This window comes from Manacus candei, unplaced genomic scaffold (genome assembly GCF_025592945.1).
Source record: "Manacus candei isolate 608988 ecotype Guabito, Panama unplaced genomic scaffold, ASM2559294v1 h1tg000017l, whole genome shotgun sequence".
Taxonomy (NCBI): domain Eukaryota; kingdom Metazoa; phylum Chordata; class Aves; order Passeriformes; family Pipridae; genus Manacus; species Manacus candei.
Genome location: NW_026138065.1, coordinates 17,013,521 through 17,040,761, shown reverse-complemented (window position 1 = coordinate 17,040,761; position 27,241 = coordinate 17,013,521). Strand labels below are relative to the sequence as shown.

General features: G+C 36.8%; 1 protein-coding gene across 7 annotated transcripts in view; it reads right to left on the bottom strand.

The window, feature by feature from the left end:
* THADA (THADA armadillo repeat containing) overlaps positions 1-27,241 on the bottom strand; it is a 162,288-nt gene that overhangs the window by 93,484 nt on the left and 41,563 nt on the right. For all 7 annotated transcript variants that reach the window (XR_007903853.1, XM_051783093.1, XM_051783094.1 and 4 more), the window contains 3 exons: positions 26,499-26,590; positions 11,448-11,537; positions 9,942-10,073 (listed from right to left, as the gene is read on the bottom strand). Coding sequence is in view for 6 of the 7 variants with exons in the window: in XM_051783093.1 (XP_051639053.1) it covers positions 9,942-10,073; positions 11,448-11,537; positions 26,499-26,590 (314 nt within the window). In the remaining variant the exon portion in view is untranslated. The remainder of the gene's footprint in view (positions 1-9,941; positions 10,074-11,447; positions 11,538-26,498; positions 26,591-27,241) is intronic.

Below are 27,241 nucleotides of genomic sequence, written 5' to 3'. Positions count from 1 at the left end.
TCACTGCTTATCAACGATACAGTGAACATTCTGAAGAAGGGGTCTCCGAGCTTGTACATCAAACCAAGTATCCCACCACCATCACAAACAGTTTGAGAGAAGAGGGCAGCATGAGGCAGGAAAGGCACACTTGCAATTCAAACAAACCAACTCTGCCTGCAGGTTAAAGCATTTTAACAGTCTCTATTTTTAAAAGATAACACCAATTAAAAAAATATGAATAAATAAAATTCAAACAGATGGCACTCTTTAAATCCTGGTTATGCCAGAAGGTCCTAACAAATGCACTGTAAGAAAAAAATTGTAGTAAGGCTTCTATCTGATTCTATATAGGCACAGTAAGTAGTATGAGAAAGAGATTTTCTCTTTCCTCCACCACACAGCTATACAGTTCAAGTTATGTTATCAGTTCCAAAGCAAGAATTAAAAACATGAAATTACATTAGGGGAAAACATGGATGGTGGTCTCAGGTCACAGCAAAAAGTATTTAGCAACAGATTCAGTTCCCATTACAAAGGGTTTGGTTAATAAGATTCAAGGGCATTGTATGCATGCATCACATTTATAGACTAGTTTATTTTTTTCCCTTCAAATTATCTCCTAAAGGAATACATTTAGCAACTTTCAAATGCAGTGTAATGGATTTCCAAGAGAAGTGAGGTCCAAAAATAGCATTAAAAAAAATACTCGAGCTTCCACACAACACAACTTGGACTTCCACATTGGGCACAAATCAGCAGGACAGTGTCTATTCATTACTGTGAGAGTGAGGTTTCCTGGAATATGAACAATAATTGCTATGCATGTACATAAAGTTTCTTTTGTTCATTGATTGACTTGCTTGGTTTCTGTTTTTCTTTTAAGGAAACACAATTATTTTTTTATTTAGATATCTGTGTTCCTTAGCAATTAAAGTACCCACAGCATTTAACTTAAAAAATTTATTTCTCCATGGAAATCTGTATTTAATTGGCCTGAAGACTTTTTTTTTCATTCTTTAATCTGAGATTAAGAATAAAAAAAAATTAGAATAATCTGAGTTTTGATATAGCTTCTCAATATTTACCTGATGAGTAAAAAAGCATTACAGAATTATCAGTTTGCTGGAGGTTTTAGATCTACAATCAACACATGAATGTAGCTCAGAAAATGTTTGAACAAAACTGTGGACAGAAACAAATTAAATTTAATTTCAAGTTATTTATGCAGTTCTAAATTTCTAAATTCTTATCTATTTCCTTTAAAGTGAAGTTAATGGTTGTCCAAACTTCTGGTCTCTTTATACACTGTGTTAAGTATTTTATTCTTCCAACTTGGGCAATTAAGATAAAACCTTGTATTTTTGTAAAGGCACTGTTTTCCACACAAACACTTAATGAATCAGAGTAGCCATAAATACTGCAGAAAGTGTGTAGGCCAAGTACACAGGTTTTTATTTGTGAAAGCTGTCCACAAGCTATGCCAGGAGTTGTTTCTCCATGTGTTTCCAAGGGTTTTCTAGGAAGAAATTATAGACATTTCTTGTCACCAAGGTCTACATTATTGTAAAAAAGTGGCCAACTGTTACCAGGCTGAATCAACATCAGAAACCTGAAGTCTGATTTAGCAAGCCAAAATACCTAAAACCTCCAACATTTGAGCCTATGAAAACTCTTACTAATACTGTGTGTAAACTTCAGACCAACAGGAAGATGTTCTCTTCAAACAGAGATTTACTATAGAACCTATTGACACAATTTAAATGCCATCTCTTTTCTTGCATTTCCATCAAGAAATCTCAAATAATATCTAAGGGTAGCTAATCCCTAGGTTTATTGAGCTATTTGCTGAAGTTACATGAGGTTAGAGCCTCCATTTTGGTACACAGCATTCTAGAAAAATCAGCTGCTCTTAACTTGAGATCATGTAAAAGAAAAAAATTTCATTCACAACTATATTTCTACTTTGTTAATTTGAGAATAGTTATTGTGATGTTTCACAACTGCAGAATGACAAAGAAAAACACACCACTTACTACCCAAACAGTTGGAAAAAAATCAAAACAAAGACTATATTCTGTCTTAGCAACTGTATCATTATTTTGAACTCTATGAAAGGAAGTTGAATGCATAAATCACGTCTCAGCGCCTTGTGATGATTTTGAAAGCTTCAGATGATTGTAAACAAGACTGCAATATGAGCAATTTTAAAAACATATAAGACCCATGAAAACATCCAAAGGATCTGGGTTCTCAAAAACACTTCCCTTTCAGTCATATCACCAAAAGTAACTAGCCCATTCCTAAAAAGCTTTCCCAATACTGACTCAAACTAAGACTGTTCTTTTTAAAAATTATTGGCTTTCTAAAATATCATTATACTTGGTTTCCCTTATCATCCTCTGGACAGTTAATGTATTATTTCTTTCCATTTTCATGATCCTTTCTGCAAATACTTTTGCAGAATAAGCTAAATGTTATTATTTGGATACTTATCTTGAACAGCAAAGTACTTACTGACTGGTTAATTTTAAGTATGTAAATGAATACTACAATTACTTCACCAATTGTTGACAGTTGAGCACCCCATCATATTTTTTACTGGATCATGTTTCAAATAAGAAGTAGTATACATCAAATTTTAACCCAAGATCCCAGCCTTTGGTACTCTTCAGGAGTCTGCAACACTGGAGAAAAATAGTTATTCTCAGTGTTCATGAATGCCTCTCTGCTAGACATCACCTTTTATTTCCTATTAATCTGACAGCTCCCTACAATTTGTGAATATTTCCTAAATTGCTTCAGACTATAATCTGCCAATGACTGATGAACACAGTGAGAACTCCAATAAGGAATCAGTAATGAATACCTAAGGGTTGTGATATTTCCCAACAGCATCACTTGAACATGAAAAAAAAAAATCTGCCCCCAGTTTCAGAGAAAAGACGGGAATAAAGCAAAGATGAACAAAGAGTTCTAGTTGATCAGAGCAGCCTACTGCACATCAAGCCCTTTGCAGCCTTTTCTCTAGCACTACAACTTGAACTTAATCAAATTAGAAAAAAAAATTACAAGCTGTTTACAAGTTGTTATTTAAAAATGCTAAAAAAGAAGAAAATGACTGAAACCCTCCTTATTAATAAATATTTACAGTGAACCATAAATATTTTTACAGATCAGTACCAATCACTGTGCAAACAGGATTGCACAGAGAATAGACTGGAAGTAGAAATGGAGGACTTCCAAGACAGTCTCAACTCACAAGAGATATGCTCAGTGGGGAAATGCATTCCTCTCCTTCCCTGCTTTTCCCGCAGCTATTGCAAAATTTCCACCGTAGATGTGAAGCAAGAGATTTAATACAATAAAAATCTAAAAACCAATCTGTGTTTTAGGGGTGCACGTTGCTCATTTTTCTAAATGCCTTTCCCAACTCATCTGTTTTGGGAACCTTGCCCACAATCAAAAGGATATCTGTCTTCATCTTGCGATGACTGGTCAGCTCATCAGCTTCCCCAACAAGGACAGGGCATTCCAATGCATCAGAGCCTGCTCCCAGTATCACAGGGATTCCAAATAATGCACTATTGCAGAGAGTTATAATACTGAGCAGTTACAGTGATCAGATATTAGGAAGAGAAAAAAAAAGACAAAGTTAAAAACCAAAGACTGAGAGACCAAAGGTTAAGAAGATGTGTACATGATAGGGGAAACCCAGGGCAATGCTTTCATAAACAACTGTAATCAAGAGCAGCTATTTTAATACAAGGTTGCAACAAACACATGTAGTTCTTTTCATCTAATATGATAAAGGCATTCCCACTAAAGCTCTTTCCTTGTCTGACTGATGTTGAGAGTCCCAGTCTTACAGAAATGACAGTTGAAAAGCAGCAAGTTTTCAAATTAATTCTCCTACTACTGCTATGCCACACTAAAATACAGGAAAAAGAGGAGTAAGGCAGAGGAAGCACACTAAGCACAATCACTCAGCTACCTTGTTGACCTCTTACCAAAGGATACCAGTGTTCAGCCTACAGAAAGTCAGATGGTTGCTTTCAAGTCTGATACAGGATGATATGCTAAACCCGCATATGTAACTGTACATGTGTAAAACAAAACAAACACCAGGAAATTTGCATTTAAACAACTTATATAAACAGCAATTTTTACAAGGTATACATGAATGACTTCAATCAAGCTTTTCTTAAACAAATGAAAGATACCTTGTTATCAGAACTTCATCACTCCCCCATCTTTTGTGTTCTTCATCAAATTTATGGTTTTAAACTTATTTCAAAGTCTCACAGACACTTTTGATTTTACATTTGAATTTTGTTTCTTTATTACTCCATCTTCTCCTAGACCCATTCCCATGAAGCCCATACAAACTTTGTCACAGGGCTACAACAGAACAGAACCAGTCACCTGATAGAGTGGGTATAATTTAACATAACTGAACACAATACAGAGCAATCAAACTAAACGGCATAGGTCAACAAAGAGTAAGTAACTTTTGAAAAAGAGCAACCCACATGCAAGTAACATTATTGATCAGTGAAAATTTAAATCCACACCACCTTCTGGAATATTAATACTACTACACTTGGGTCTTTTTCCTTAAGACGTTTCCTTCAGAAGTGAGCTCTAAGAGATTTATGCAATAGTAAGACAACTGAAACTCAGAGAGCCTCAGAATTCATGGTCAGGTGCTCTGCTTGCCAGAAGCTAAAATAAACCTGGATCAATCTCAGTTACTTAACATACATTCTCCTAAAAGACAGATTCGATGATTTGCAACATTAGTACACAAGGGTTAAAACAGTAAGATAATAATTTTATGTATGCATCTTTATGTAATCAAATTTGTTGTTCAAAAGCAAAAGCTGTGAACTAAGGTAATAATACTTCCCCTTTATCTGTGCTGAAGTAAACTGAGCAATGGAGACTGAAAGGAATATGCAAGGCGTTTATTAAGTGGAAAAAGAATGGGGAGAAGAACAAAACAGACAAAGCTGCATCAGAATAACATTCTGCATATTAATAGGAACAAACACAAAGAAACAGAAATAAATAAGTCAGTGGCAAAAGACAGCATAATAATGTAAATATATTAATATATCTGGTAATTGAAAATTGTATTTGACAGATACAGTATAATGCAACATCATTAGATTGCTTCATTACATGGGGAAGATTCTTAAATATTTTACTAAACAGAAGACTATTGAAAACAATTAGTCCTTTGTACTAGGTTCAAGCAGAGTGCATCTGAAGGTCTATTTTTAAATTTCCAGCAAATATTTTTACAGATAGACTACCATGCACTTTGGTCAATAAAAAGTACAAAACAAAATTCATTATAAGAGATTAAAATTCAAGTTTGTAGTTATAAAATAGCTTTTTAAGCTTGTTGGTATCTGACAAAACAATCTCTGAATAGCATTTTGTACAGACCAACTTAAGAATCTGTATGTTATATATTGAACCTCTTTGCCTTCAATGAGGGAATCTGATCTTTTATAACAAAATGCCATATTTTGCTTTTGAAGGTTAAGAAATGTTAAGAAAAATGCTTTTCGAATGTTAAGAAAAATTTTCTCTAACCTGCATATTAGTCTGACATCTGTTAAGATTTTTAAAAGTCTTAGGCATGCTCACCCACTGAGTAAAACCAAGAGTACTGCATTACAGATGTGGGCTAAAGACTTACATGGAATCATGGCCTCTAGGATTTTTCTTTTGAAAGAAATTGGGGCCAACAGTCTGCATCACTTCCTGCAGCAGGACTCACAAATGTAATTCTCTGTGAAGTAGCATAAGTAATGCATCTAAGAAGAATCCACCAAATCCCTAAGGTAACAGATCTTCTAGAGTCTGCTCTAATCCCTTCAAAATGACCAAGAAAATAAAGTTTAGTGAAAGAACGTCATCCTGGCTCCACAGGCCCCAAAGCACTGTGCAAGGACACGATTCACAGAAACCCACTGGGATGCCACGCTGGTGCTTGTGGAGGGCTCCTGTGCAGCCAGCTGGCATCATCTGTGCCACAGCACTGCCGTGGGCAAAGGATCACAGGGGGCACTTTGGACATCTCACACTGCCTCAGCCAAGTGATTTTTAAAAAATTTACCAAGCTGACTTTGCCAGAAGCCTATTAGGAGGTTTCACAGAGCCTGTTCTGACAAGCAATCTGCAGAAGTAGTAACTTCCAAGAGAAAATGTACCAATAAAAACTGTCATACCATCTTCAGTTGTTTCCTCTGCCTTTCTAAGACAGGTGATAGCTCGACCAATGTAAACCCACAAACCCTCTAGCAGATGCATCCAGCCCACTCAAATAACAGATTTATCATAGCTAGTAGGATAGCATTTGAGCTGCCAGTTTGCTCACAGACAGTATGGACTTTCCCCTCTCCTTCTCTTAACACTCTGTTAGGAATGACTTACGGTAACAGGGCATCTGACAGTGCTCCATCCCACAGAAAATTTTTCCTCACCACAGACAGGTTTTTTTTCCTTGCATCCTAGTGTCTATCATTAACTAATGGTCACAGTGATTATTCTTGTATATTAATGACAAGCTCTCGAGTGCAAAACCAAAGCTCTATCGTTCACAGTGGTGGATGGAGAGGTGTAGAAGGGGGAAGAGGACAGCTGTAAAGGACTAGTGCTTCCCACTACCACCTGTCCTTATCCCTGTCTGGAAACAGCATCAGGGGACTTCAGAATTTAGTACCTCCATTTTACAGAAAATACAAGTTACAAAGTTCTGCCCAAGAAAACTGTGTTGATTTCATGGAAAGATGTTCACATTTCTATTTAAATTGACCTCAGACAGCAAGTTTCTTCAATGACTTGCAATGTAATATACCTAGAAGGAACACTACTTTGAAATATGTCTCTTTGCCAAAATTTTAAAGGGAAAATTTCATGAAGAATTAAGAAGTTTTTTTCAAGGGGAAGACAAGGCACATACACCTGAACAGTTTTTAAAACCTTATATTGTTTGACATTTTAAAGTTAGTTTTTTAAAACCTTCTTAAAAGACTAAGAAGTCACACACTCTTAGAGACACACTTGAACTAGGGAAAAGTATCCAAGTCAATATAGCAATACCCATTTTACTCCTTCAGAGTATTCAGCCCAGAACATTTAACACTAAACAAACACCATCAATGTCATGGTACAAGAGGACATAAGGCTGAATTCTAGATCATTCTGAAGAGATTACAAGTCTTTGAAACGGGGAGGGGGAGGCGAAAGGGAGGTTATGTTTTTGTTTCATACTTAAAACATTACCTCCCGATTACCTCCCTTGTTAATCAAAAACATGCTGTACATTCTTTCATCTTAGAAAGTAACCATTAAAACAGACCTATCTAGCTCTTTAAAAAAAATAATAAGTGAGGTAATAAGTTGTGAATCAAAGTGTTCCCTTCCACATAAAACATCTGCAAGAGGAAAAGGGGGAAAATAGCTTAATAGAACTGCAGATAGGTAATCAAATGCCCTAGTTCAACAGGGAGTAACAAGCATATGCACAGAGATTGAGATTTGTCCTTGTAGCATTTAATCCTGCTCATATTGTGCAATTCATCTCAGCACAGTCAGAGCAACCATAGCTCTACTCCCACTAGATGGAAAATTCCACTCGAGCTTAAGTGAAACTCTTCAAAAGCCCAATTTGAATTCTTTCTGCTCAGCCCAGTTTTGTTCATAGAACTGCTCATTTGCTTGCAAACACAGTATTCTGTTCATCTTCTCAGAGCACAAAATGAATGCCACTTCACTGTGGGCTGAGCCCGGGGAAGGGCATCAAGGCCAGTTACGGGTCACATTCACCCTTCCTCTCTCCTTAATGCGTAGCAATATCTTTCCTTGACAGTGGTACAACAACAGAAATGCAAAAATTTCATGGTAAAAATATGGCAATTAAATGTTATAATTGTATCAGACTGCCGTGTAATTATATGTACATGTAGATGTTATAGAATACAATACTGTATTGAGCAATTCAAGGAAACAGCTTTTATATACAATTAAATTACTTGATGCATAGGGCCTTTGGCATCAGACCTTCTCTTCAATCCTCTCTATGTGGTTACTTCGCAACAATCTTCATACCACCTTCTAAAGAACAACCAAATGAACAAGAGAGAATTTTATTTTTGTTCATTTGCTATTGTAGAATGAAAAATAGGAAGGGAAATAGAAGAGAAAATAGCAACATATTTATCTTACCAAGATAAATCATCCCTGTGTATTCCAACTAATGCAGTCAAAATGAACAGAAAACAATCATGGTATTCACAGAACAAGGGCACAAGAACTGTAGACAGAAATACAGCCAGTAAAAGCACACTGAGCTATATAATAAATACATTTCCTCCTGCAGAATCCTTGGTATTGTCCCCTGGCAACCATAAAAATGTCAATGCTTTGCTAAGTAACCAGTCAGAAAATGCATGTCTGTACACCCACATAGAATTTTCTGCCTGAAATATGTAATAACTTTATTCAAGTTTTATACCTGTATCCACAGCACTTACTGCCAAATTCAGTGGAAAGGAAATGCAGAAAGCATCATGTTTATCTGCCATATCATTCCTCTTTAGGAGCACAGTTCCCTTACCAGTTAAAGGAAAGCAGGTCCAATGATACAGATTTCTTAAATGTTTCAGATTCTTAAAAATTTTTATTGGACTTTTCTCCCCACATCTTCTGAATGTATTTAAAACAACCTCAAGATAATAAGCTAACTAGGTGTGAAAAGTTACTTTGCTGGTATTATTTACCCTTAAAAAAAGAGTGGTCCTAATGTAAGTATAAAGACAAAACTAAAAAGCTGTAACCAAAAGCTTATCAAAAGTCAATCTATTACCAATAACAGAAACTATCTGAAACATTAAAAAAAAAAAAGAGAGCATTCTCCTGTGCATTAATAAAGGCATAAAACCAGAACTAATAAAAGACGTAAGAAATAGTTTTAAACATTTCCTCAAAAAGCATTTAAGATTCTGATATGGCAGAAAGCCAAATATTTTTAATTGTTAAATACAGTGCATTTAAAAACTCCTACTACAGGTTTTTTCTTTTTGGAAAACAATTATCTACTCCTGAAAATTAAAAGACATCATAAAAAGCAATAGATACATCACATCTGCTGTGAAGAATAAGCAGAGATACTATTTTTTAACATAAGTAGTAGCTTAAAATAAAAATTTTAAGATCTTAGGGTAACAATTTTGTCTTGCTTCACTACTAAAGGAGTGAGATTAAGTACAGAAGTTTACTCACCCTACTGTTGAAGCTTTTACACAGACAGCAAGACTTCCTCTCAAATACTGATTTCCGCTCACCCACCACAACCCTGGTTCCCTTATCAGGCTGCCCATCCCAAACCATATAGAGTAGCAAAAATATCTGCTGAATACCTTCATGTAACCACCATATAACTGAAAGTTACACTGTATAAAAATTTGAAAAGTCATCTTAGAAACATATTACATAAAGTACAGACCCATATCTTTATCTACCTATGTATGTATATACACAGATGAATATGGAGATTATATATATACGTGCATCTACAAATCTGTATATTAATCATTACATTTATGTGTTATGAACAGTCATTCTGCAGGACTGAAAAATCCATCAGAATTCTGTACAGCAAACCTTGCACTGCTACAATCTGTCATGAGTTTTCATCTACCCTCTCTGTGGCAGCAATCGTGGCATACAGCATTTGCAGACGAAGATTTACAACCAGGTCATACAATGGTTTGCATAAGCAGATATTCTAATTCTCCAAAAGACATTTAATAATATAGGTAAGAGCAATCAGTGAGTACCATTTTTCCTTTAGTAATTAAAACTGAAGAGAAGTTTAAAAAGGTTATTTTATAAAAAAAATTTGCAGAGATTCAAGAAAGAAGTCCCACCACCTTACAAAACCTTACCTTATAATAAAAGGGACAAATGGTGCCATGCTGAGTGCTGAATGAGTGCCATCCATTGGAGATGGATACAGTCTTCCCAGGATTAAAAGCAAAAGAAACAGGCTTGGATGGACTTTCAACTCTTCAACTTCACTAAATAGAAAGGGGTAAGAAGCATTTGGTGAAAAACGCATTCTCCTTCACGCTATTATTGATTCTCTTCCCCACAAAATAGGCTTCTGCATTTCTGGTTCAAGGAGGTATTCTAGGCTGATCATTACAAGAGAGTGCAAACCCTGCTGGGATCAAACATGGCATCCAGTTCTCCTGCAGGGAACCCCTGTAATGAAGGCACTTATGGCTGTATTGCCGTCACTTTCCTGCATTATTCCAAGCCTCTTTTTTTCCCAATTATGGTGAGGCGCCTTCATTTTTAAATAATATTAAAAACCTGCACAGATAATCTTTCTCTATGAACCAGGAAACTATGAAAGCGGAGTTAGTTACGAAAAGGTGGTTTAAAAAAAACTCTTCTTATCATTTTGGGAGGAAATGTGTATTTAGCAAACAGCAGGCTTTACTAAAAAATAGTTCTTGTCATTGACACCAAGTGGCTACTATTCATATTTAAAAAAATCAGAAATCTAAGTTAAAATCAACCCTTCTTGATTTATTTAATGACTAATAATAGGATACAAGTCTGAATTCACACTGAAAAAGCATTCCAAGCCTCCGTTTCAGACAGCAGCTTTCAATCTTTTTCAACTGAAAGACTTCCCAGAATTTACCAATGAGGACACTGTCACCTTTCAAAACGTCAGGGAAAGCAGACTGCTGCACTGAATGTACACACCCTCTTTTCTTAAGCAGAGACTGCAAAACATGTAATGACTGGTGAAACTTCTGCTTCAGAGTATCCCCCTTAGGCCCATTAAACAGACAGTTGAACCTCACCCATAAATCAGCTACTCAACTTCCACAGTTTATACCATGGCATTTAGAGAGAAAACAAATCCAGCATTGATTTACTCTAAAAGTTCATGAACCTGGAGGTAACAGTGTCATCCCAAATGGTATCATCTGTAGCTCTCAGCCACCATTTGTGGAGTCCTTAAAAGAAGACCAAGGACTTTCCCTAGAGTCAGTGTGTCACAGGCTGGAAAGTGTTCATTTAGGGTTACGTGAGGCCTATGACCCCGTATCACGTAAACACGTTAGGAAGCCTCATTGTTAAACATGAGAAAGCCAAACACCCGGTTTCTGTTGCCCTGAAAAATATAAGTTCTTTAACATCTGATCCTAGGAACGCAGCAACTATTAATTACTCAGCAGTAGTTCAATCTTCAGGGACTTACTGGGATGTGCAAAAGCTAAAAGAAAAAAGCCTTAGCAAAAGACATGTAGTTGAACTATATAATTTCAAGAAGCTGTTGATATATACAACAGCATTAGGGTGTACGTGACGCAGCTCAGTTTAAACTTTTCATTCCACTTTATATTTCAAAGTTTTCTTAGACCTTGTCTTACCTGTTCAAAGTATTGGTTACAACCTCCAACTGCTTGAGAAGGAAAGGATAAAGACTTGGAAACCGAGAGAAAAACTCCCCTCCTGTCATTCTGCAGAAACAAATGAATAAGAGTCATAATTAGCATTCTGCAGTAATCAATTGCACTCAAAATACCAGTTTATTTGTTGATTTCTGATGCTACAGTGAAGCTGGCAATCCATAGACACATGATGAACTACTTTCAAAGGCAGCATGATGTTTTCATTAAAAATGATGATACAGTATATTTTACACAAGTTAAGTAACTCTGTATGTGTCTATACTAACACCTGGTCAACTAAACTGGAGGGGCCTTTTTGGGAAATCACACTAAAAAGAAAAGATACAACAGCCTAAATTCCGGCACCATTTTAAGAACATTCTAGTTGAACAAGAGAAGACTTACACATGCTTTAGAGTGGCTCATGTACTAAATAGCTAATAAAATATACTTAAAAACATGTACTAACAGATGCTCATAATTTACTGACACTAAAAAGCATCTCAGAATAGTAACTCACAGAAGATTTGTAAAATGCATCTGACCTTCATTTAACCCTCTTTATCCAGCACTGCTTCCAACACATAGCAGTGGTGACATGTACAGGCCACGTTTTTGCTCATGTAGATGGAGCAACGACATCCAAAACAGAGCAATGTACAAATACCTAATGAACTCATCCCTAGCCAGAATTAGTACGGCGGAACAGTTCAAGGCACAACAGTAAATTAATCCCAGCTAAAAGGAGGTAAGTAGAAATCTTCTGTATTTGTTTGGTTTAGATCGGATAAAGCATGGTTTCATGGTTTATAGGAAACCATTCAGCATCATCTAAGCAAGAACCATCCCCACTGAATGTTACAGTGGGGAGGTTCTAATCAGACATATATGCTATGCAGATAAAACAAACTGCCTTTAAAAATAAATAAATGAAAGGCCATCCATTTAGAAAAAGAAAGCCAACCACAGGGTTTGCTTGCCACGAGATCAATCAAGATAAATGTTAGGGCGTTAGCATGACTCCAATGCAGCGCTTACAACAAGCAGAAAGATCCAGGTCTAGAGAAAAACCACAACGAGATGGCAATATTGAATGTGCGTAAAAATAAGCAGACAAAAAAAATCACGCACGAGTAAATGAGCACATGGGAAGCATCAGCACGGCTTCTTCCAGCACTCCACTAACATAACATGCCTTAGCCACAGGCCACAGAATAAACACAGCAAAAACAGTTTACTAGATGGAAACAAACGTTCAAAGAGGTACAGGAAACTTTCTCTAGGCACATAAGAAACAATACTGTGAATATATATACACAATATAGTGAGCTGCTATAACTAAAAGCATGTCCAATGAATCTGTAGTAGCTGTAAAGCTACAAAAAGGCTTCAAGCTAAAAAATTAGATGGAAGCATTCAAACCAAGAATGAATATAAATAAAAGCAGTAATGAGGACAGTTTAAAGACATCAATACTGATAATCACTGAAGACACTCATGTAATTTCTTCTAACAGCTTCTTCCATACAACTTCAATTTTTTGTACATACATTATGTAGAAAACTGAAGATGCAAAGCCAGAGACAGCTCAAAACATAAGATCTAAGTATATCAAGTTAAACAGCCCATCTGAATTTTTCATATGTAAAACATTAGGAATTCAGTAAAAGAAAAAAAAAGAAAAAATTCTATCCAAAAATGCTGCGACACCTCCACCTCTTGTTCAACAGAGTGCATCAAGCAAAAGCAGAATTGAGGTTAAGATTCCTATGGAATGGGATGACCACTGGTTAGAGGTTTAAGAGAAGACTATATACAAGTAGTATTTCACACAAGTACTTTTAAAGGTCCATTTTTAACGTATTAAAAATTCAGCAGCCACATTTGAATCAATATTAAATAATGGAATGGAATATCCTTACAAAGTCTCAAAATTCTTTGTGATTAGCATGGTTTCATGAACCTTTTTGAGAGGAAAAGAAAATGATAACTACTGAAGTGGGTAGTTTACATACCCTCCCACTTGGTTTATTGCTCCACAGCTTACGTGAGCGGAGAAGGCAGCCTAATCAATACCATTAATCAACAGTAGCTGCAGAAAAGATCTCCATAGGCACTTTCAGAAAAAGAGAGAGACAACTGTCTGAGCAGACTGTTACAGGGCCTCCAGTTCAGAGAGGAAACAAGAAAGACTACACACTAGCAAAAGTGTTGCAAAATGCAAAGGTGTTCTCAAAAATACAGAGCACCATTTTAAGTGTGAATCCACTACCTGGGGATGTCAAGGCAGGGATATGTGCAACAGGGAATAAGCAGAAAGAAAAACAGCTAGACAGAATAAAATAGAGGTATTTAGTTGTTTCATTTTTGATACTGACCATCTTTTTTGCCCCTGGAAACATGTACATATTATTAGGTACACACAAGTATTTTAGTATCGTAACTGCGACTGGAACAACAAAAAAATGTAATAGTTCTGCTTTTCCAAAATGTTCATGACACTAAACCACATATTTTCTATTAATTTAATCAAAAAAGTACTCCTGTGAAAAATGAATACCAACCAAGATATGTCTCATGTTGCTATTATAAACAGATTCATGCATGTACATATACACACTTATGTCAGTTAGACTTCATAATTATTAAGCTGTCCATATCTTTAAAAGGAGATAAGTTCCTGATACACCTATATAGGAACATATCAAGGGGACTAAAACAACCCAAAACCCACTGCTAACAGTTTTCATGAAACAAACTCTTCCCCCCTATTCTAAAATATATCTGACAGGGAATGATAGGTTTAAATTAAAAATATCTATAGATAACTATCTTTCCATTAGTCACTGACACAGTTCAAACACAGATGTTTGGCAACACAGCTACCATAATTAAATTCTTAAACCAAACATTTTGCAGATCACAAGATTTTACATCTACTCACCCTAAAATGTGTTTATAAAGGAAGTAACTGAGAAGAGCCTTAAGATACTAGTATTTTTCCCCATGTCCAGTTGAAACTATTTTTATATTGCTTCAGAGCTCATCTTTGATAGTATGTTAAACCACAGACTCCGAAACAATATTTTCTTTTTTCCTGTTAGTAACTCAAAGTAGCACAATTACACAATCCAGAATTTCAAATGGGATTACTGAGACCTAAATAACGAATTAGTGGAAGGTTATTTACTGAAAGAAGAACTACAGTAATGAAACAGAGAAGTTATCAATGGCCTGATGATGCTTACAACAAAATCCCTCTCCCCGATGTAAAATGTCATTCAAGTACATAATTAAAATGATGCTTGATGTAGAAAGGCTGAGAGAGAAACTAATGGGAGCACCCATATCCTCCTAAATTCACTAGCAAAAATAATCTGTAAAACTGTATACACGCAGAATACTGCAGTACATAGATAGGAAGATACAATATTTACATCTCAGATACTTTGCAGTTTAACAACCTCAGTGCTTTCTCATATGCAAGTAACTTTGCAGAAAAGCCAGACGACTATGTTAGAGTACAGTCCATTCACAAAAGGTTTCATTTTGATGGTTAGAGACAGCAGCCATGTTTTAGCACTCACAAGAAAGACTGACAAAAGAGTGTTTGTGTAGAGACATATACATGAGTTTCTTTTCCATTTTCACTCAGGTTTTCCACCTGAAAAGATGTTCCATTAATGAAAAATTGTAATACGGAGGTATCTTCTGTACTATGTCAGACAGAATCAAGTGACACCCATCACTGTTAACAATTCTCTATGTCCCCCTGAGTCTAGACTCTGGAGCAGGAAAAACAGGGAAAAGAAACATCTTTCACAAAATATAGAGTTCATATAAATTGGCAAGAAGTTATTTTGAAGGCATGTGATGATATGACGGTCAGAATTTAATTGCTAGCAATAAGCACTCAGAAGACAAGAGTGAATCACAGCTAAGTTCCAAAAAAATCCAACTACTAGTGATAGGAGTAAAAATTAAAAAAAAAAAAAAAGAAGAAAGGCATTACTCAAAGCAGACTGTAAATCTATAAAACTTCAAGGAAAAGTCTATGTAAACTATATATCATTCTTAAAAGTGTTGATAACGTTTCTTCAGAAAATATGCAAAGATCAGTCTTACTTTTTTCTGAAAAATAACCTAACCCAGAAGCCCTTATTATTCTCCATTGTCAGCAGTTTTTGCATTCATTTAGCACTAGTTCTTTGGCTTTTATCAATTTTCAGAGTAGTACCCGGGATGGCTTAAGTTAAGCTAAAAATCATGTACTTACCAGTTTTCATTTCATCTGCTTTGTGGAAGTATTAATTACCATCAAACTTCTAGAACCAAATTCATAAATGCTGCTGCAACCTCTGACATGTCTGGTCATTATACATTATGTTTGTTTCAGTAGCAACTTGATTCTGCATAATGCATAATCTATGTTTGTATAACTATTGTCTTTCTAAATAAATATTCCATCTTTATGCACAGCAAGTATGTAGACTTTTTAACTGCATTTTAAAAAATACATTTAAGAATAAAACTATGGACGTTGCAATGTTCTTTTTAAAGCTGTTCTGTACACTTAACAGAATAGTCCAGGAGATTAAAATTCTGCTGTGACACTGGGGCATAAGTATCGTTTTACTGCGACGTGTCAAAGATCACCTGCTTCTGTTCTTTCATTTATTTTTCAGAAGAACAAAGCTTTATAACCTTGTAGGTTGGTTTTAGTAACTGATATGTTAGAGAACATTTGCAGTAAATATGTTAATATTTGAGTACAGCATAGGTGAGATTTGGAGACAATCTTCTGAGGGCAGCAAGGGTCTCTGGTGCTCTTTTTGAATATAAATATTGCTAACATCTCAAGTCAGCGGACAAAAGTATGGTCAGATATTTGACAGGAAAAAATAATATTATATTTAAAAAGAAAAAATAGAACTGGAATGTGAAAAAAATATAGATGAGACACAATTAGAGAGATCAAGACCAAGAACATAGTTTTAATGAGATTATAGAAATATTGTCTCCTGTATAATCTACTCGTGTTATACCAATCCTCATGGTGGAATCATTAACCATGATATGTCACATAATGCCACACATATGTCACATATGTCACTGCTCTTATGTTAAAGAGCAGTAATGCAGAAACAGAATCAAATTTACTCCTTGCACTGCAAGGACAATTGCTGTTGGAAGAACCTGAAAACCAGGACAGAATTTAGCAAATCTGTCATTCAAAAGGACAAATTTATATAGATAATAGACATTTTACATATTTGCTTCTCCTGATTTCATTGAATTATTAAAAAAATCCCACAATGCAACTTAACTAGGCTAACTTGTTTTTAGTCACCCAATTTCGCATTCCTGTTCTTTCCCTGAAAGGGATCTGAAAGGATGAACAGGTAGCTCACACTGTCTTGAAAATCAAAAATCTCCATAAGAATTGCAGTTTTCACTTCACTTGAGAAAAGAGAGGCAGAATCTTAAATTTATCCTAAAACGACCACATTATTGCCAGCTCAAGGAGGTAATCTTCAAATTCTAAGGCAAGCACCATAAACAGAGTTTGGGAAGAGTGTACACACTGTTGAAAGGCTCCAACTTGCCAGCTTTCAGTTTCATATACAAAAACAAGTAAGTAACAGAAACCAACCTAAAAACACTTGTGCATAAATGCACAGAGAATCCAAGAGTCTAGTGAGAACTGGAATCTGTTCTTATTTCCTAGGGAAAGCAGATAAACTATATTTTCATTCAGGAAAAAAAACTTTAAAAAGGACTAGAAAATGCTGTACTTGACAAACACGTTCAGCTTTGCTCAGATTTCTCATTTGGAAACTGAGGCAGTACAGCTTGGATAAACAAAGCATTTGGGCTGGACCACCAGGTCCAACAGATATCAGTGGTTCAGTGTTTGGTTGTTGGCTGATAACCAGTGGAACACTCCACAGGTCAATTCTGGGGCCACTGCACCCCTCAACATTTTTATCAACAACTTGGTTGAAAAGAGATGGAAAGCACCCTCTGCAGATCTGTAGACAGCACTGAATTAGGGGGACTGGATGAAACACCAAACAGCAGAATTTCAGTAGAGACAGACCTTGAGAAACTTAAGGCTTGGGCTAACAGAAACCTCATGCAGTTCAACAAGGAGAAACAACATTCAGCACCTGGCTGAATAATTCTGAGCATCAGCACAGGCTAATATCAAACTGGCTCAGAAACCAACAGCCCCATGGGAAAAAAAACAGGGGTTACAGTGGATGCCAACTTCAGTAGGAGCCAATGGCACATCCTCACTGCAAACAGGACAAACTACATACTGGACTATGTTCATTAGGATGAATGCAGCATCAGATCAAGCAGTGAGGCTGCACATGAAATCCTCCATCAAGCTGGACTGCCAGGTTCAGAAGAGATCAGAACACACAGGAGAGGGCCCAGCAAAGAGCTGCTCAGATAGACAGGGCCTCGAGCACCTGTCCTGTAAGAAGAAGCTGAAGGACACAGGTTTGCTCTGTTTGACAAAGAGGAGGTCCAGGGCAGATCTAACAAAAACCTACAACCACTTGAAGGAATTAAAGACTAGAGAGCTAATCTTCTTGCAGTAGTTGCAGACAGTACAGAAAGGACACAAATCATAGCTTGGAAATTTCAAATTGGGCAAGGGTAACAGTGCATTTGAACATACTACTCAAAGAGTGAAATGACCATCCTTAGAGGTTTTGACTCATCCAAAGACACTGCTGACCTGTATTGCCAGCAGTCACACTTTGAATGAGAACCAAGAAAATAGAATAAAGAGATCCTTTTACTGTCTGCATGGTTCCACATAGCTACTACCCACTCTGGCACCATGATTTTAACCTTGTCTTCTTAACAGATCAGTGTTTTTCTTTTCTTCCTGTATTTCCTGGCCATCACTACCTACTGTAATTACAGTGGACAGTAGTTCCTGCTTTAAACAACAAAATTCTTGAGATTTAACAGGTTTTTAGTAAGTTAGTAAATTAGTCTTCAATTCAGCACAAAGTTTTCCACAACATACACTAGTATTTCAAATACTAGCTTGATGTGAAATAAAAATAACCCCTTAAAATTTTGTTTCATTCATTCAGAAGTATATATTTATGAAAGCTCTTGATTAGCAGTCCTTCTGGAGGATAACCAGAAAATCATCACTATTTTTTTACTAAGAGATTAAGACAATAGCAACAGGCAAGTTCCTTCAGAAATAGAGATTATATACAAATTTTAATTTGCTTCAGATAATTTCATTTAACGAACACAGGTATGAGCTAAATTCCTGAAATCACATACTCTCTCAGGACTCCTGACAAACTGCTTTCAAGAAAACATTTCACACGTATAAGAGAATTTTAGCACTGCCATAGAAGACAAAATGGTCATGTAATTTTGTGGGAGGCTTCAAAAGCCACAGTATTTGAAAAAAAACAACTGTAAAAAAACCTGGTGTAATACATCGGCTAGTGAAACAAAGAGGAAGGATACAGAAGATTACTGCATACTTGTTTTTCTAGACCTAACATGATACAGGACACCTCTTCAGTGACACAAAGGCAAAACTCTTCCGTAACCTCATCAAATTAGTTACAAAACACAATTCAAATTTCCTTTTTCCTCTATATGAAATGAAAAACACTGTGAAGAGAAAAGAAGAATCATTATAAAGATTCAGGTTTGCACCTTTAATAAAGCTGTGGTGACTCTGTACCTTCAAGAAATCTAACATTTGTTTTGTTAGGAATTAGAAAATACTTCAATCCCAGAACAGTAAGCAAAATAGTTTAAGTTTACTACTTGAAAAAACATTCTTTTATGCTACACACACCTAAAATAAGTACTTAAAAGGAACTAAGAATATGCCACTATATCTTGGCTTTCATTTTCCTTTAGATAGTAGTGCTAGAATAAACATTCTTACTAGTTTACGCTGCTGTTTTATGAGGTTAATAACTGAACTGCCAATCAAGACCTTTATAAATACAGTAGTTAAATACCTTCTGCTTTAGAACCGCTTTTATTTACAAGAGAGCTAGCCAAGATTTCCAAAGGGCTGCATGGTCTGGTTTGCTTTGATCTCTTAAGTACAAGTTTTTTTTATACCTCTTGTTTTGCTATTTATTACACTCTTTGTGTAATCAGGTATAGAAAGAGCACCTGCATAGAACAAATACATCAGGAAAAGTGTGACTTGGAGGAATAATTATGCAACACACAGTTCACTAAAATAACTTGCGAAGAGCACTTTTCCAAGAGCATTTTTGGTGCTATGCTAGCAAGAGAAGCAAGCGTACAATGGGCTCAGAATAAAAACAAGGGAACAACCACCCAACATCAGATACAACCGGGCACCAATATTAATCATCACTCAATTCTGATATACAAATGTACCTCTATATATGCATGTACCTAAAACTATATCTAAAACATAGTTTAAAGTAAATATTTTACATATAATTACTTTTAAGACACATTTTTTAGAAAGTTGAACTATGCATATGCATGAGTGTGCATATGTTTATGCACATAAAAACGTACGTACACACACAAATATAACTAAGAGATACGTATAGATCTCCAAAAAGCCTCCAAGAACTCTGTTCAACCACTGCCTATAACACTATTTTCTTTAATCTCTTACCACAAAATTATCATTGTAAATTTTACCTCCGAATAACCCACACTTTGTCGCTGTCTGGGAGTATTCTGAAGAGTACCTGCTTTTTAATTAATATAGTGAAGTTGATGAACAAGGGATATGTACATTATGCATGGATCAAAACAGAATAATTACATCTATTCATATTAATGAAAACTTTTATCACTACAACAGAAACTAAATTACCAACCTGTGTGGTTAGTTTACAGTAATTTTTGTTTCACAGAATGTATTTTACTCACTTAGTAGAAATAAATATTAGCATCATGCCCCTAATTTATTTAAAACAAATGAATGGACTAAAGTTACCCCAGGCCAGCACATATATTTTTAGGATGTTTCACTTTGGGTAAACTTTCATTCATGTCACTTTACCACGATCATTGTTCAATTTTCTGGTGCTGACTTAAGACAGGATGTTATGAAGATATTCCCGGTTCAGGAGAGGACAGATACACATTTGCACACCAGTGATTTGTGTTTTTAGGCCTGAAAAACACAGACTGGGGTTTATGTAGGACTGAGGCTTATTATTTTTCTGACTTTGTATATACAAGATAAAATCTTGAAGTAAAAATGGTTCTATAGCATTTTACCTAAAAGACAGAAACACACATTGTGTTCCTAAAATCTGCAGAAATTATACAGACAGAGAGCATCCTCAGTCTCAAGGAGGGCAGTCTGTATTTTCTGCTACAGGAAATTTTAGATAGTTTTAGATTAGACTTACAAAACAAACAGAGTAATTGAAGTAGTAACATAAAGGGAAATAGATTTTTTTAGGAGCTTGTTTTCAAGTTGTTTCTGCACAAAACTTTCATACATTTTACCTTCAATTTACAAGTTAATAGCACCTTATCACCATTATTTTTACTATAAGGCACTTAGAAAGCTTGTTCAAAATTATGTTTGAACAAGTAGATTGTTGTTGAACTGTTAATCAGTAAGAGCCGTAACAGTTATCTGAGTCAGCCTGAACTTTTGCATGTTTTCTTGAGACAATTCTGAGATTAAGTCTTCTATATCTGTCAAAGTCAATAAAAAAAAAAGAGAGCCAGAGCATTAAAAACAAAAAAGTTGAACCAAATAACTGTGGCCTATTTTTGGCAGATAGAAGGGGAAGGGATTTTTTTCCTTAACAAAAACAACCCCCTCAGAAGGCAATGTACTGCACCAAATCCTTAATAAGTACTTCGCAAAGCATTCACTGGAACAACTGTAGCGGCATGGAGGGAACAGGCTGCAGAAGGTGACACAGAAGGAGATAGAGGAAAAGGACCACAGGCATTTAAATGGCTCGGTCATCTCATGAAACCTCACTGTCACTGACACAGTATTTCAACTGAAAAGCTGCAACAGGCCAAGGCTGCAAGAGAAAATCCACTAGGGAATCACTAAGAAGATCCAAATAAAGCAATCCCAACCCTTCCCTTTGCAGCACGCAGTCCAAGAGGTACAGAGCTCAGAGGCCAGTTTTGTGAATCAAGCCGTACTTGTGTTTCCCTGCTGGAGCGGGCACAAGAGGCTCAGCACTCTGCTGCCTCAGCGCTGCTCTTCCTGGGCCCATCGCTGCAGTCACATCCCCTCACACAGAGCTGTACCTCAGCTGGCACCAGGACCTCTGCCAGTGGTGTGTCTCCCAGTCAGCACTGAGCGTTCACAGCGCAGAGTCAGGCTGAGTATTGCCCCCAGCGAAACTCACCTAAGGGCCATCCCACTTTAGAACACTGATGTGCCATTACAGCTTGACCACATTAGTGCCACCAAAGTTTATTTTGGCTTATCCCAAAATAGTACTGGCCACTCCTCTGTGGGCAACACAGACTCATCTCACAAGTCCTATCAGAGCCTAGTATGATGCACTGCAAATAAACTTGTTAAACAGTTGTTAAGACTGACAAAACATCATTGATGTAAGACAGATTTTTCAGCTGTTAAGTTAGATATACAGGACACATGTCAGCCTGCCAGGAATGGAACATTCAACAGGAATCATGTGTACTTATGTTGTATTCCAGGGATTGTGCATCCACAAATTCTTTGGGCAACCTGTTCCAGTGCCTCACTGCCCTCCTAAGAAATTAGGAAGAATTTCTTCCTAATATCTAATCTAATCCTGCCCTCTGTCAATTTAAAGCCATTCCCTATTTCCTATCACTACATGCCCTCATCAAGAGTCCCTCTCCAGTCCTCTTGTAGGCACCACACTGAGCAGCTTGTTGAAGACCTAAGTACTACACTTGGTTTAATACAAATTGATTGAATAGGACTTTAGACAGCAGTGAGTTCTGTACATCGGTGAGGTTTTTCTCTCATTTTATGAGATAGTCACTTCTGGTTTTCCTGTGCTTTTTTTTTTTTAGGATGTGCATGATCAGGAATTGCCTTTGAGACAATTTGCCATTTGACATAGAACAAACTTCAGTCTTTAGAGTAATAAAAAAGGATCATCCTGGTTTATCTGAAAATTGGAATATAGATGTTGCAAAGTCCTCAGAAAGAGCAACCAATGGACTGAGGTAGAGGTTGGGGTTAAAAGAAAGAATGTGGGGCTTTGAGCAACTGGTCTTGTGGAAGATGTCCCTGCCCATGGCCAGGGGTTGGAACTAGATGGTCTTTAAGTTCCCTTCCAACCCAAGCCATTCTATAATTCTGTGACTCCAGAGCAGCCTGTGGGAAATGTGCCTGGGGGCCGGGTCATGGCAGCCTGCTCTCCAGAGCCTCTGCCAGGGTAGACGGAAGGTCCCAGTGCACAGTGCAAGTGCTGAGCAGCAGCAGGGCTGGGGAACAGCTCACAGCTGATACCACGGTAGCTAGGCAAAAATAGGGTGCAGACTTAGCATCTTCCAAGTGTGAAGTGGTTGACTACACTAACATAAATACCTGCACTGTGAAGAGCTCAGAGAAGGGTGGTTATTTTCTCTAAAGTACACCGTGACACATCTATATGCAGAGAATACATTCTATTCATTCATGGTTGGGCTTCGTGAAAGAAGATTTGGGAAAGGCTCTATTCACATTTGTTACAAGCACGTTGGTGGCTAATAAGGCCAATACGAGACAGACATGTCCGATTGCAAAAGGCACAACAGAAAGACTCCTTAGGTGGTGTATTCTGCAAGACACGATTCTTTCTGCGTTGTCTTTTCTCCTCGAGAGTGATCCTGCGTGCGCTCTCAAAGGAAGCAGCAGCGTTATAGATGGTGTGTCTCCAGACCTCCCAACTGGAGGTCAGAGTAGACCAGTTATGGTGATCAATATGGCTGAGGCTGAGATGTTGTTTCAGGGAGTCCTTGTATGTAAACAGGTACCAATGGGAATGCTGCAGAGACTTCTTTCCAACCCCTCCTCACTACTTTGTATTATGTGGCTATAAATCTCATTCCAAGAACACTAGATTCCAAGAAGACTAGATTTGAAATTATCATAGCATTTAAGAAAATTATATTCCCAAATTAAGTATACAAAACCTAAACTAAACCCTCTACTGGTAAGTGTTAACTAGACCATTTTTCAAATGTAAATTCTCTGAAATTCAGAGTATCATTTAGCCAAATGCACACACACATGTATATACATAATAACACACACACTTGCAGCAGCATTAGAAGTTTTGATACACTCTTTCTCAGAAAGAGAAAACCCAGAGAAGATTTCTGTTTCTAACTTTCTTTTCACTAAAGAGATAAAGCTCAACCTCGATAGTTGCATGGATAACTGTAAACAGTCTTCACACGACTTCTCTCTCTTTGACTTGCAAGAGCTGCACAAAGTTGTTCTTTTTCACATATTAAATTTCCAATTTATCATTTTTCGTCCATGCTAAAGTTAAAAAGATGGACTGATACTTTATGCTCCAGCAAACCTTTCTTCTTAAAGCCTACACAAACTCTCCATTACCCCAATTTTATCAGTTTCATAGGAACTCTTCTTGAGAAAACAGTCAGAAAGTCCATCCTTTTTTAGAAAGATGCTCAGAATACCCCAGCAATAAGCCCTGATGACCCAAAAGAGACAGATTTAACCCCTTAATCTAAAATTAGAAAAACTAGAAACCTATACAGTGTCCTAATGGTAGCATTAGAGAGTTGGTCTCCGGACAGACTGCCCCCTTAATGCAAACAGTACATCCTGAAGGCAATAGAACAAGCAGCTCAAACCCAGATGACTTTCACACAAGTTCCTATAAAGTTGCTAAAAAATGCCAGTGCTTTTGAAGTAAATTGCCATATTTAGAAATGGGGGGGGAAATTACTTTGTTGTAATATATGAATTCTGTTCTGGCAAAACACTCAACAAAACAAGTTTAGAGCTCCCTAAGTGCCCAAGCACAGCTGCACCCCAAGGATGTGGCTGCAGGGAGCTGTGCAGCAACAGTGACACCTCGTGGTGCCAAACTACGGAAACACAGACCTATCACCTCCCAAACAAAACCCACCTTACACCCACCGACAGGGTTCTCCTGTAGAGCCAGGAGTCAGAAATCAAATCTCTGTCTCCGTTTTCATACCTCCTGTATCTCAGTGACCTGTCTTTGGAAGTGTCTGCCCATTCCCTTTTTCACTGTATTGACAACTACATGTAGGAAACAGCAAAAGTGACTACATGCAATGTTTTTTCAATAAATTTAATTGAGCTATGTAGAAGATTCCTTTTCTTCATTCTGGTATCTCCCATCCCTAACAGATGCTCAAATGCATTACTTTCTGCAGCTTCCCAAACAGAAATCTCAGATTCCATATGTCATCACACTCCATGCATTTGAGAAGTCAGTTTGCCTGCCCACTGCAGAAGTTAATGCGAAGTTTTTCCCTGGGATACAAGCTTAAAAAAGCCAAGGTGTGTTGTACCTCCTTCAGTAAGTGCTCAACATAAAAATAAAAAAAATAAAATAAAAAATAAAATTAAAAAAAAAAAAACAAAACCAAAAACAAGAACAAAAAAAAACCACCCACAACCAACTTTTAACTGCTGTTACAAAACCGATGTGAGAAGGCAAGAAATAAAAAATGCTTTTTATTGCTCTCCTTGGGTTTCAGGGGTTATAGGAGTAAGTCCCAGGTTTGGGCAAGAAGTGATTTGAGTTTATGACTAAGTAGGAATAATTTCATGCAGTAGGGGAGCTAACATTTCAAATCGTTTTGGGGGAAGTCATTTTCTAAGGGAATTCTCCCTCCAGTCTCCCATCCATATTTCTTCCTCATGTTCATACATGTATATTAACTAATTTTTTCAAGTGATACCTGAAATCAATTGTTTCAAACAGCTAAAATGGAACCTATCTAACATCTAAAAGATGAAAGACTGGTATCATCCCAGGACATTTAGTTTGTCATAATATGCATGAAAATTGTATTAGCTACATAGATCAACAGTAAGAAACCACTATATAATGAGCAAAAAAGGTTGGAATTTTTCAAGGTAAATCATAACAATTGCCTTCTTTCAGAAATTGCATACCTTGCCTGTGATGTGAAAATCCATTAGGAATTTCTGAAATGGTTACCATAATATCCATACCGTGACCACTCCATGGCCCCACAGGCTTACCCAGGAGTATTTTTTAATGAGTTTATTCTGCGTCTAGGGTTTTTTTTCACATCCCCGCTAGAGCAGAAACCTCAGTTATAGAGCACAGGGCATGGACATGCTTCACTTGCTGCAAAAGCTAAAGGAAGCAGCTGAAAGCCAAAGAAAACATGGGGGTACTTGTGCACTAACTGGAGGGAGCAAAGAAACAGGAATGCTCAGCACTAGGGAGTTTTAGGAGTCAGAGGAGAATTGGGTTTACTTAAGAAAGGGAAATAGTAGAGGATTTGAAGCTGGACTACAGAATCCAAGGGTAGAATCCCTTGGAAGAGAAATGGCTTTGCAAGCTGTAATTTTTGGAGCTTGGAGGAAAGAGACATGAAAGCGTTCTAGAGTTAGAAGACTAAAGGGAAAAATCTCAAATCAGTAGGGGTGAAATTGCCTCCAGGCCTGCTCTAGAGGGAAGCCAACACAAATGTAACCACTGTTCCTCTTCTCTTTCTCACCCTCTCCTTGCTGTCAAGAGCTATGGGGGTTAGTTTGTGGCCAAAAGAGCCATCAGGCATTTGGAAGAGCCACTGGTGGCAAAATCTCTCAACACCATTCCCCTTCTGTGAAATTGCACACGAGTACAAATTAACTTTGGGTTTAACAGGAGTCGTTTTTGGCCCTACCACTTACTTCTTGGCAGCACGGTTTAAGCAGAGCTAGATGTTTTTGTAACATCAAGTATATCCATAATGCAAGCAACATTCATAAATTGTTGTTGGCTAAAGTCATGTTTTGCAAACTTACAATTCATACAAAGTGAAGCTTACCTGTTTTTTTTTGAATTTTCATCTTTCTCTCTTTTAACCCCAAAAATTCTTGTAATCAGAGCACTAAAAAGAAGTGTAGATGAATTTCTTACCTAAAGGGAAAAGGAAAGAATATGAACTACGCTTTAAAAATCCCTTTAAAATCTACTATTTTTTTTTAAATACAGACACTAATATACAGTCAAAACCAACAGCTGAGTGAAAACGTGCCTACTCCTCAGAGGTCAGCACATGAAAACTATTAATTCAGCACATCTTTCCAATCAAAATGATACTAATAGAAAGTTCAGATACTTTGGAGATGTCCACATTTAATATAAAGGATACATCCAGATTTCTAGTGGTTCAAAGCACTCACTCTTATGCATAGCAGATCATGAAACGTTCTACCTGAATATGCCATACGGAATCCTTTACTGAAGAGCAAAGTAACAGTGAGAATGAAAGTAAATGCACTCCTTACTGGCTCGGTGCACTGATTCCAAATTTAAAAGCTAGACATATTTTTACCTATAAGGTAATCTTTGTCCCTACTTTTTTATGAATATCAGCACTTCACATTAAGAAAAATTAAATGAAACCAAAAAACATGACCAAAACTATGACTTTTTTGCAGGTCCACGTTATTTTTCACTGTACCTTAATATATTACATCATGTAACATTCCAGAAATTGTGATACTGCCATTTATAAACATGATGAAACCTTCACTGAACAGTACCACTCTATATCCTGTTAAATTA